The sequence below is a fragment of the Anser cygnoides genome, chromosome 1 (genome assembly GCF_040182565.1).
Source record: "Anser cygnoides isolate HZ-2024a breed goose chromosome 1, Taihu_goose_T2T_genome, whole genome shotgun sequence".
Lineage (NCBI taxonomy): Eukaryota > Metazoa > Chordata > Aves > Anseriformes > Anatidae > Anser > Anser cygnoides.
Genome location: NC_089873.1, coordinates 30,017,911 through 30,030,789, shown reverse-complemented (window position 1 = coordinate 30,030,789; position 12,879 = coordinate 30,017,911). Strand labels below are relative to the sequence as shown.

General features: G+C 36.7%; 1 protein-coding gene across 7 annotated transcripts in view; it reads right to left on the bottom strand.

The window, feature by feature from the left end:
* Nucleotides 1-12,879, bottom strand: part of DOCK4 (dedicator of cytokinesis 4) — a 252,082-nt gene that overhangs the window by 46,251 nt on the left and 192,952 nt on the right. For all 7 annotated transcript variants that reach the window (XR_010829121.1, XM_066991664.1, XM_066991646.1 and 4 more), the window contains 4 exons: nucleotides 5,854-5,929; nucleotides 4,088-4,188; nucleotides 3,494-3,552; nucleotides 1,184-1,332 (listed from right to left, as the gene is read on the bottom strand). Coding sequence is in view for 6 of the 7 variants with exons in the window: in XM_066991664.1 (XP_066847765.1) it covers nucleotides 1,184-1,332; nucleotides 3,494-3,552; nucleotides 4,088-4,188; nucleotides 5,854-5,929 (385 nt within the window). In the remaining variant the exon portion in view is untranslated. The remainder of the gene's footprint in view (nucleotides 1-1,183; nucleotides 1,333-3,493; nucleotides 3,553-4,087; nucleotides 4,189-5,853; nucleotides 5,930-12,879) is intronic.

The following is a 12,879-nucleotide window of genomic DNA, read 5'->3' as shown; positions in this document are numbered from 1 at the left end:
CTTTGACTTCAATAAAAATCTCATCTTTTCCAACCTGTACCCCACTCTTTATAGATTACATTTTTTATAAATGTCTCTACTGTTCAACATTTGGAGGCTTAAACTTACGTTCCTAGCCTTGCTTACTTTCTAGTGTATTTGGCTAGAAATTCAATTTGCTGGATTTACATATTAGTTATCAAAAAAAATAACTAAAAACATACTTGGTGGCTAATGACTTCAATGAATATTTTTAAGTGTATTAATTATAACAAAAAAAGAGAGATGAGGCTACACTGTGTGCTAATTTTTCAAAGCTCCTTTTTAGCAGTAATATATTAGCAACCACAAATCTAGAGGAGAAACCAAGATGTTGTCAAGATATTTTATTACAGAATAAATCTGTTAGACTTTACATTCAAACCCAAGCTGAAAAAACAGAGAAGCAGAACAAGCAGATTTTTGCCTTCTCATTCTTAACACTTCTTAGCATTTGAATGGTTATTTTAACAATAAGCTTATATACTGATAGTGAAAAGCTACCTACTTACATCACAGGTACTCCTCCATTCTTAATAGTTTGTTTTGTGTTTGTGATACAGCTCCCACCCTAAGCATTATGATTGCTTGGTATCAATTCAAATACTTCTGATTTCCTTCATTTGACAAAGCATGAAGGAGGGCACTGAGAAATAGTTTGAGGCAGCCTTAAAGAAGTGAGTGGGAGCTGTGGGAGCAGATGGCACACTTGGTCGTTCCTTCCTAGCCCGTTAAGAAGGTGTTTGAGCTGCAAGAATACTTGGATCCTTACAGAAGAACATTCCTCAAGGACCATCTGATCTTTTTTTTCATACAAACCGAAAGGGAAGCTAGTTGAATCTTACCTTCTGCTGTAAAGTAGAAATGAAAAACCCCACAACAAAATCAGCCTTGTTGAAGACAACTGAAGTTTTGCTCTTCAATTTGGCAGGCCATAGATTTTATCCTTCATGTTACATCACTAACATGAAAGCAGAATTTCATTCATTGCAGAATCTTACTACCCCTGCACACAGTCAAAAGGGAAAACCCTGGTAATCCCTCTCCAATGGGTATAACAATATTGTGGGCACCTTCTCCACCCTCAACGCTAATGAATCGGACTGGCACTCTCTGAAGTGCTTGAATTTCAGTCCTCTTTTATAAATGGCCCCACATACAGTACCTGCTTAAAGTTGCCACTTCGCCTTTGCTCCCAGTCCATCATGTCATGGAAAATGGGAATCATTACATTCCTCAGGTCTGGCTGAGGAATCAAGGTCACTTCCAGGAAAGGGCCAATCAATGCTGGAATAAAGTGAAGCTTGTGTTCCCCTAAAATGAAAGTGAACATGAATGTGAATTGGGAGTTATCAAGCAATCCAAATACTACCTGAAGAATTAAAAAATAGAATTCTACATAGAATGCCTACAGACTTTTACCTAGCCTCCATCAGAGCATTTTTTTTGTAAACACAAAAAGTGAAGAGAAAAGTTGCAGACAACAGGAGAATATATGGCCAGACTAATACCAGATTTTATTATGCAATACTGAGTTCAAATGTGACAGTGGGTTACCCATATCCCAAGTTAGTCTTCCAGGAGGAGAACAAAGACAAAAAGCACTCTGGGCATTTCACTTTTTTTTCCCGAGAATGGTTTGGGTTCTGTGGTCTACATTCTTGTGTTTACAAAATGGCTAACTATCTGATATTACATGCTCATCTGAAAGAGTTAAGTACTTTGATTTTTACCTATCTTTAGTTTTGTGAGCACAGAAATGGAAGTACATGTTTTGACTGCAGCTAAGGAAGATGTGACTCAGCTGTTCTGAAAACAACTCCTTTTCAAAATCCGTGCTAAAACACCTTCCATTAGCTCATCACATTCTACTCAGTAGAAACTACAAAACTAAGGTCTTGTCAGGAAAGGAAGGAACGGTATATAGCAAATCCTGACCATTTAGTTTCTCCAGGCTTAAGACTTCGGCGATCTTCAGAATAGGAGGATTATAATCACAATATGCTGACTGTCCAAGCTAGGAATCCATTTCCATCCCAGCCTATCTTCCAGTGGACAGTCACACCAGACTGACACTCCGTTTGGTATTTGGACAAACGAAAACCACAATCCTCTCTGCTGGAAACGTTCTGGGATGCATACCCGTATGAACGCAAGGTGACCATACAAGGACCAAAGCTTATGACGAATTGCACTGCCAATACAACTTTGTAATGCTGACATTACATTAGCAAAGCATTACAAAGCATTAATGTAACGCTGACAGCAATTACATGAAATACCCTGCCTGCAGGATTTAATTGGACACGTTATCAGATGAACTCCATGGTGTACACAACAGTTCTTGCCCCTATTAAAAGGCATCATGATTCCCTCCTTGCCTGCGTAGCAGGCTTCTGTTCAGCAGAAACCAATGTGAGAAGGGAAGTGATGCACACTAAGGTCGTATCCTAGCATGCAGGAAGGAGGTGGGACCCAGGAGTGGATCACTGATATACCAGTTTAGAAACATCCATCGTGTACCCAAATAAGTTAGAGCATGGATGCCTTAGAGTCACTAATAAATAGTAAGTACTGTAGCATATTTTACTTATTTACACAACAAATGTTAACAACATTAATAAGCAAATATTTCTAATTTTGGATATTTATCTTTCTAGTACAGGCTGATCAGAAAGTCCAGTTTTATTACTACTACATATCTTGCCAGGGAAAAGATTTATAGAATTGAGGTGATAGGTCTCAGTAACCACTGATGACCTTCGTATCTTTAATTAGCCCTTTAATGTGTTAAACTAATGAATAATTGAAATATAGAGATGACAAACTTGGTATCCCAAGCTTATAACCACTTTTGATTCTTTTCCCAAACAACATCTAATTTCTCCAAGGCCTATAATTTTAAAAAGTTTGTACAGTTATTGCTTATAAATATAAAAATGTTCCTAAGTTTATAACCAAGCATTATATTTTTCTCTTGTTGTCCGACGCGTCATTTATGCGTCAGTTGCTGATTTGTTTATGCCTTTATATTTTAGTGCAGCTAGGACTTAAGGGAAGATTTGATGCAAATCCAGCATCTCAGGAGAGCGTCAGAATTGAGATATATGCCTGTTCCATAAACTGTTTGCCAACAGAACTAAAATCGTGAACTTAAGTATATTTTCAGGCATAATAATTCTGCCCCAAATGAGCAGTGCTTTCACTTCTAATTTTCTTTGACAGGTTTCTTTTAGTTCTCTCTGAAGAAATAGGGAGAGGTCCAACACAATAGAAGTATCAGTGCTTAGAAAGCTGGGTTTAGCTATAAAGAAGGGAACTACAAATGACGAGGGTTTTTTTATACTTGAATCAAGGCTTCATGTGGACTTAATTATCATCAACTCCTCTATTACTGGTAATTGTATTTAATAGTTGAAGTAACAATATGTGCTTTTCAGTTTTTGAGCTTCTGACAAAGTGTTTAACTCCTTACCTAAATTTTGCCACATACTGAAGATTTCACATCCCATCGTTACCCGCATGTCACCGTATCTAAAATACATTAAAAATAAAGCAAAATGGTAGAAAATCATTTAAGAAAATCAAGTTCATACATCATTCTGTGACACTGTTAAATGAAATGTCTCATATGTTGTTCATAAAAAAAAACTACTTCAAAGAGATGCTTTCTTCCAACTTTTTGCTGTTCCCGTTGTACCCAGCTAAAACTAGATTTCTACATTCAGGTGGATTTGCAATATTGTCAAAAGTTTGTCAAACAGTGCAATGCCAAGCAGAAATACCTGAATGAGTCTGAATTAACTAATGCATGAACTAGAAATTAGTGCTGGCATTGCTACAACATGTCTATTTTGCTCCCTGTATCTGAACTAATTTGGGCACTTCTACGAAGGCTGCCATCAGCTCAGATGACCTATACAAAGGAACAGAACCAACTCTCATTCAAGCCAGTGGAAATATTGTTACTGTGCTCTTTTGGTAGGCCCTTTTTGCAACCTCCCACATCTTGCATTTTGGGATGTGTTTGATCTATTACAGTTTTCTAGAAGCTGACAGCAATACTTACTTTTCTAAAACCTTTTTTTTCTTGGAAGGTGTGAACATCTCCAGTTGAAGACATAACTGGTTTATAAAAATGACAGCAAGAAAAAAGTAGGAATCCCATATCTACAATAAGCATATGGCATTTGGTTATTTCATTTTCTCAGTACTACCATTTTATGACCACTCAACATGCAAATTTTCAAATCACATCACTTGTTTCAGTCTCAGGTAATAAATTACTCAAAATGTTTTTGACCAGATTTCTTTGCATCCAAGTGTACTTTCACCAGTCCCAAAATGTTCCGCAGAAATAATCTATTTTACATATTCTACATCTCTTAAATGTAAAAGTTTCAGAATTGCAGATATATATATGTATTTTTTTTACAGCCCTGAACCAGAAAACCAGGAAACCTTACCTTCTAAATTTGGAAACATGTTTTTGGTATATCTAAGTAAGGACTACAAAAAGTTCTGCATCTAAGTTCTGCCTTTAAACCAAAGGCATTCTGACACCTAAAAAGCTATCACATAAGAGAATGATCATTTTCTGGCCTGTTCTACGTTCTAACTTTGTTTGCAAGTCTCGCTGGACAAAAGTTACAGGCTTCCCTGGACAAAACTGAAGCCAGGCTTTGTTATCAAATTGTAAATATACAGATGTTTGTGTATATGTTTTTAGAATCGGGTGTTGAAATTTGTACAAAGAAGATTAAAAGATAAATTTAACATCAATTAAAATATGATTTCTTATTACTCAATTACAGATGCTCCATGGCAGGAGGAATGAAGAAGTGTAAGGGTAGCTCTATTGCAGACTGCAGTTCTGCAGGATAGTAACATTGCTAAGGAGGTTTAGGGAACATAGATGCCTGGTTTGCAGGTAATTCTTTCATCACGTTTAGCCCTTTATATTGCAGAACTTTGTAAAGGACAGGCTTCCTCCTTTTCAGTTATTCCCAGTATATAAATATGCATTCCTTCCAATCTCTCCTACAGGAGTCTGAATTTTCAGAGAAGCATCCACAACTCTGCCTGAAGTCAACAGGAGCTCTCTGTCTTCTCAAAGAAGAAAAATTCTGCAGTTTTTATGATGAAGCAATTGGACTAATGCCTCTTGGTTGGACAGAATATTTATTCTGGCTTCCATGGGAATGGGTCATTTAGGACTCACTCCAAATCTTGTTATCTGAATCCTAAAAACATAATTCTGTAATTCGTGGTTTATCATAGGTATTATACCTCACTGTATGAGGTACTCACTAACGGGCATGCATCTTTAACTATATTTGTTACGGAGTGTCAAAATTTTTGAATTTAAGTATGCAGCAAGTTAATCGGTCCTGAGAGAAATTAGAGAAGCACAAAGCCATATTTTTGATAAATTTACATTGAGTCAAAAATTGGATTAATCTTCCTTTCTGAGGTAACTGGGAAATAACAGAGAAATAAAGAAAAATAGTTTCTGTAATAAAAAAAAGCTATACAAAAAAAATGAATAAGTAGTCTACCATAGAGACTGAAAAAAAAAAACCACAAAAATTAAAACAAAACAAAACACAGCATTCTTGATTTTTAAGCCAATCCTGTATTAAAACAAACACAAACAAACACAAACAAACAACAGCAACAACAACAACAAACTTAATCTCTGAGCACTTGGAAATGCTGATGTGGTGTATGTTGTAGGTATTTAGATGCTGGAGCTAAGTATAACAGCAAACAACCAAGCCACAGGATGATGTAGCAGCTATTGCATCTATCTTACATTAGATATGTTTACTCTACCTTGTAATCAAAGTTTTCATTCAAGAAGTTTTTACGAAGGGCATCCGAAAGGTACAAGACTGTTGTAATGATCACACTGGTAGGAACAGAATAAAACAGAGAATAGTCTTCATTAAGTGGAAATTCATAGGTAATACTTTTCAATGAAAAAACAGATGTACAATGTAGGGTAATATTAAATACTGCATTGCAAACATACACAAATGCCTGACTACTAACAGCACCTATTGACAAAGAACTTGCACATCAAGAAAAAGAATGAATGTGCTGAAAATAGATTATCTGTATAGAACAACAGAACTGTTAAAAAAAGACAAATCATAAACTTTGTTATGCAAATATTGCTGATATCACATTTAATACTAATATATACAGTTGGGCAATTTACTTTTAACTTTCTTGGTCCCACAATATGTGCATATAAATGCAAAATATCTAGTAGTTACCATATATCCAATACTGACAGCCCTATGGACAAAATGCCTTTTTAATGACAACGGATAAATGCAAAACTGCGTGAACTCTGTGAGAAATATTGGCATCTAAAGATCTCTGTTCTGATTGTTGCCAATTGTCGTACATCCAGCATCTCCTGGAAAAGCTGGCAGCCCATGGCTTGGACAGGTACACTCTTTGCTGGGTTAAAAACTGGCTGGACAGCCAGGCCCGGAGAGTGGTGGTGAACGGAGTGAAATCCAGCTGGTGACCGGAGCTGGGGGTCGGCCTCTTCTCACAGATAACTAGCGATAGGACCAGAGGGAATGACCTCAAGTTGTGCCAGGGGAGGTTCAGGTTGGAAATGAGGAGACATTTCTTCCCAGAAAGAGCAGTCAGGCATTGAAACGGGTTGCCCAGGGAGGTGGTGGCGTCACCGTCCCTGGGGGTGTTCAAGGAGAGGTTGGACGTGGTGCTTAGGGACATGGTTTAGTGGGTGACATTGGTGGTAGGGTGATGATTGGACCAGATGATCTTGGAGGTCTTTTCCAACCTTAATGATTGTATGGTTCTATAATTGTCATACACAGACACTTGCCTGAGTTATATTATTCTTAGATAAATATAGACAACCAAAACCTCTTCACAGTGATCATCACCAGGTGTCAATAACCAATCTTCATCCCTGCAGCAAGCAAACAGCACTTGGCAAAATGCAAGTTTGATTATCTACAGAAACAGAACACCCTCAAAGATTGTTTAAATATATACCATTTCAGTATGTCAGCCCTTAAGCCAACTTCTGCTGCACTTGTGTCTATCAACTTCTTTGGTCAAATCAAAAATCCATATAAACCATTACATTCTTTTTGAAAGTAGTCGGTAGTGAATGCTTATGGAGTAAGAAAAGAAGATAAATACAGAATGATCTTTTTGCTGTTACAGTCATGTATTTCACAACAATCAGATGTTTAAAGACCTTCTGCAAATAAGGTTACATCTGTACATTTCATGCGATTGCCATCTATCTGCTGTTAATACATCTAGATCTTCTTTGCACATGGTTCTTGACCTGTACTGTATTACAGTGCTAAAACTTGTTTCCCTTTCTACAGTTTGTACTTCATTTTTCACTTTTTGCAATGAATTTAAGCTAAAATGTTTTATTAAATATAATAACAAATATATAATAGTATATATTTTTTATATTGTATTTTTCACCTTCACAGCAGTGAGGAATTATACATTAACCAAGCCACCTAGGAGATAAATAATATTTTTCTTCGGGCACTTTTGACAAGATTTCAAGCTTATACATACAAAATGGCTATATATCATTTAGCTTCTCACTAGCTGAAATGCTTACTTGCATTTCCCAACTTTTAAAATGACTGCCTTTGTCAAGCTTTACCTTCTGGTTCGATGCATCTGAACACCTGTAACAGTTAAGTCTGAGACTGTTTTTAGACCACTGCTTGATTCTAGGGTTTCCTTATTTCTAGTTCAATTGCTAAAAAGTAACTTTCATATGTATTATTTTTTCAGCAATTATATTGTATCTTAGCTTTTTTATCCAAGTAGTGTTCCATGTTTAGCACTCGTTTGTGCAGTTTACCCTATTCTTCCACCAACAGGGAGGTACAGTGTTTGCACAGTGCTCCCTGTTGTAGCATGGAAAACAAAGTGAAATGTTAACAATATGTAACATAAACAAAGCTAAGAATCAATGCAGGAAAAATAATAAGAATCCTCTCATTCTTGTATTTGTGCATGATTTAATTTACAGTCCATATGTTTGACAAAATGGAAATAGTTTGCACATTTCAGGAAGATGTTCTAATAGAAAAGGTCAGTTCATTAGAACCATTGCTATGTAAAATTTCAACCTAAGTCCAAAGTAATAAATCTCTGAAAAACTATATGCTAGAGAAAATAGTTTTCTTCCAAAATCCCCCAAACATCCCCCAAACTGCAACCGTAATGCCAAGTTTACATTACGTAGATCTATTTATATCTGAAAGGATTCCTTCCTTTCTTGCCACATTCAGATGTCAGGTGAAACTGAAGAGAATGATCTGCTTAAATCCATATGAGAAAATAATTAGAGTAGAATTTTAACTGCAATTTTTAGAAGACTTTTTCAGAATTTTCCTGAGATAGCAAAATAACTGCAGTGCAAATAGTTGTTGCTACAGGCAACATAGCTCCACTTTGATTTATTTAGTAAGCCAAATATATGATATGGTTTAGTTGATAAGATGTGGGTCTGTAGAGTGAGATTGTGTATGTTGTAGATTAAACAAACAAACAGACTGAGCATAGAAAGATGATGCCATTGTTTATGACCTACAAACTGCATCCTCAAGAACTAAAATCAGATAGGACAGAAAACATTGCTAAGTGTGGGGGTTCTCGACCCTCCTCCTACAAATAACATAGGTTCTATAAAAGAAAAAAAGCAAAAACGTGCAAAGCAGAGAAGGCAGCCAGAGGACAGATGGACAGCTGAATGATCCAGTTCAATTACCCACATTCCATGTTGCTTCCCAGCCAACAATTTCAAAACAACAAACATTTATTTAAAATCTATTTGAGTATTAAACTAGAAAACATTGAGCTTATGACAAAACTTTCTTTTCCTCCTCTTACCACCTGCCACAAGTTTGTTCAGAAACCCTGACTTTAAAAGAAGAAAATCTCTGCTTTTAGCTACTCAATTTTTCTGGGCTCATATACAAAATGCTAACCCGAGGCCTGGTTAGGGCACTTCTGACAGAGTGGCATCTCCATCAAATTTGCACAGTAAACCTTTCTGCAATAAGCTGTTTGAAAAGTTCATGGCAGCCCCCAGAAGTTCAACAACTTTTCTGATGCCTGGAACGTGCTACGACAAACTGGATTTGCTTGGGCAGCCAGCTGTAGAAAATGAAAGCTCTTTTCCCATTCTGGTATGGGGCAAACACATAACACATTAGCTTCTCATTTCAGCCTTTGCTGGTGCAGAATAAAATCTTCAAAAGCACTAAGGTGTTTGAACGGAAGAAAGTTTCTTTCATATTTCATAAATAAACAATATTCACATAAATGTGTATATACATACCATTGCACGTATATAAACTTATTCATACATGCATATCTCTATATACATATGCTCTGTGACAGACAATGGCGCAGAACCATTTTTACAGGTTCAGTTGTAAGCAACATTTTGTATTACATAAAACCAAGGAGGTTGTTAGCAACACTTTGTATTACATAAAAGCAAGAATTTTTGTTCATTGTAGGAGTCTCAGACTCCCACACCATGGGAACTAACAGGATTCTTCAAAGCAGCCATAATGATGAAACCGATGCTAATTTGATGTCTTCCTTTATTGCGTATTCTGTTTGAATTAATGTTTTTAAATGATAATAATAATGTCTTCCAATTGTCATTGAATTAGATAACCAAAAGGATCTTCTGTTAAAAGTCAGTATGCCCAACTGTCAGCAGATACATTTGTAAATGTGTTATAAACAATACATTATAGTAAATCTTACTCTATAGATCAATGATTTTACTATAAATAATCATATTCATAAATCCATTTTGTAGGCTCTTAGAATTCAAATTGAGAATTGGATGATCTAGCATCTCTACCATTCAACAAAATGCTCAAAGGATGAGATCTTTAAACTGAAAGCTTCTTGTACAGCACGGGCAGTGGAAAATTAATTCATTGTTACATAATACGTGGGCACCGTATGTTACAAATATCAAACCTCAGCAAGTAATAGGAACCTCACTTTGCTTTCTGACAGCTTCCTCAATTGTTAATGAAACATGGCACACTTGGAGTTCAGCTGAGTCTGTTAAAGGCTTTCAAAAGATGTCAGTCATTTAAAGCACTGGATAAGTGATCCTTTCCCTAACCTCAGGGTAAATTGAGTGACCATTACACTGTTATTTCCAGTTGAGAGAAACATTATGAAGGTGTTATGCAAAAGCTTCAGGTTTAGTCTGGCATATCTTACTGCTTATTTTATGTACAAAGTGGGTCTGTCCTATAATGAAAGAAATAAAGATGATTTCTATAAAATAAAGAAAAATAATCTGCCACTCTATTAAAATCCCTGATAGAAATATTAGATAAGCATAAGTAATCACTTTGCTTTGCTGAATGTATCCTGATTAGCTCAGTACAGATGTTACATGGTTATGTAGTTTAAACAGAGTTAATTGGTCTCATTGCCAGAAGCTGATAAACATTAAAGACTTTTTGCGTGTACTTCTCCTTCCATCACACAACTCAAAAAAGATCTATTTCTCTGTTTTAGTACTATGTATGCCTTCTTAAATGTTAATTTATGTCTCGAATTTTAGAAATCACTCGGTGACTTTGTAATGCTAGTCATTAATGCTTTCTCATGATGGATATTCAGACATTCAGAATTATAGACCATGAGTGTATCATCGTAAAGTATCTTAGTTTCTGGCTAGTTCCAGATTTGTCTTCTTGAGCTCGCAGTACCTTCTCTTTTGTTTTATCCCAGACAGCATCCAAGTACCAGATACTACATAATTACTGAAAACACTGCAACAAGAAAAAATTCTAGAAGCCAGGGGGCAGCAATATTTTTATATATAATTAATACATATTGAAAGACTCTTATGGCATTTTAAGACCTAAAAATCTTTCAGGTAATTTAAGTTCTGCATGTATAAATATGAGAAGAAATGATTTTTTCCCCCCTCAGGAAAAGCTTATTACCTGATTATACCCTTGCTAGGACTCATTTCTTCCCTAGGCTCAGACAGTCTAAATCTCTCTTCCTGTAAATACCAGACAGTTTGAATTTTTATATCACTCTGGGGAGAGTGGAGAGAAAAGATAGTGCTGCTGGTGATGTGACTGCAGTGATGGTGAAGATCCCAAGACACATGCTGCCTTCAGATCAGCTACAGCTTCTCGGGCTGAAGCCCAGACAGCTGAGAAGGGGCTGTCTGACCCAGGAAACATGCCAGTGATTTTATTCCTGGGAAGGAGGAGTTAGAAAAAAAATCATTTTTTTAATGGATTACTTGATTATGCTCTTAAAAGGATGTGCAACACCTTGCAGTTTTTCCTTGTAGACATGAACAGGGCTAGAGTTCAAGAAGTTTTGCATTCAGTTGCAAAGGGGCTCAGGTTACTGGCAGCACTCTGGTTCAGCAAGTGGAGGGAAAAGATAACAGCTCGCAGGCACTTCTGTCTGGTGCAGGCAGTGCCCTAACCTCTCAACCTGCCTCTGCGATATCCCCTTTCCCATAAAAGATTTGGGGTTGGGAAAATTCCAGCCAAGCTACTGCTTTGAGTCTCTTTGCCACTTCCTCAGGGAAGTTAACAGAAGGCAGCCTCTGAAATGGCAGTGGGGGAAACAAGTGAAAGGATGGCATTCCCATTTAGAAAAACTAGTCCAGAAAAACTAGTGTCCTGCAGCTGAGGAGAGAGCTGAGGTGGAATTTCCTTTCTGCTGCCTCGAAAAGAAACAGAAACTAACCGTCAATATGTAACCTGGGAATGACGGTTCTTCAGTTCACAGCACACTTAGGCACACACAGCAAAGCAGGATCTCCTCCACAAAGGAACACATACCTAGCAAAGTAAATTACTAAATGCTGAATTGGTAAAGGTGTGCTAACATGCCATTTGCTGACAGTAATGCTTATGCAATCGCTTGTTAATGAGTTCAGTTCGCCAACTTCTGCCTGTCTTCTGTGACTGACAGGACTGGACACAGAGTCACAGTTTCACCAGAGTTGGTTAAAAGCAACATGACACGGAATAATAAAAGATGTTTGATGCTCACTAAAATACTAATGCAAGCAAATACTCTTTTTGCAGAACTTGCTAACAACATCTTTAGCATATCTGAACACCACCGCTCCAAGAAACACATGCCAAGGTCGTTCCTAAATCTTAGTTTTGTACATGTCAGCTGTTGCAAAGCCATCTGCCAAGCCAGCTGTTTCTGGAATATGTAGCGATTTCTTAGATTATATATGAGGCTAAGAGTTCCTATGTTTTTCTCCCTTTCCTGTGTTTCTCAATTTATTTCTTAAGCACTATTACCAGATGCATCATATCAATTCTTTGATTATTAACATTTTTTGCTGGAATTCAAACCTGGAAAGATTAGTGCTATTAAATCATGTAATAAAAATGAGCAAAAAATGTTATTTTCTCAAGTCATGATAAAGCTTGAACAAACGCTATGTCAGGCACATACATAACATCTATCATGAATACAAATTTTGCCAAATTTAATTGTAACCAGAAGATCAGCACTAGTTGTCTGTACAGCACTATGAATTCAAATTCTTTTTGGAGCTGATAGGCACAAAGAAGACTAAAAAACAATTCATCAGGCATTGCAGTTTAAGTAAATCCTAAATTCTGGATTCCTACGTCTGCTCAATACAACCCCCCTCTTCTGCTGACACTGATTTTTAGGTAATTGTGTTGACTGTTCAGCTGGCTTATCTGATCCAAAACTAAGCCTACATAAAAGGATAGCTGGTGACACAGGTGAAATAAAATTCAATAGTTTTAGACTTACTATAATGACTTC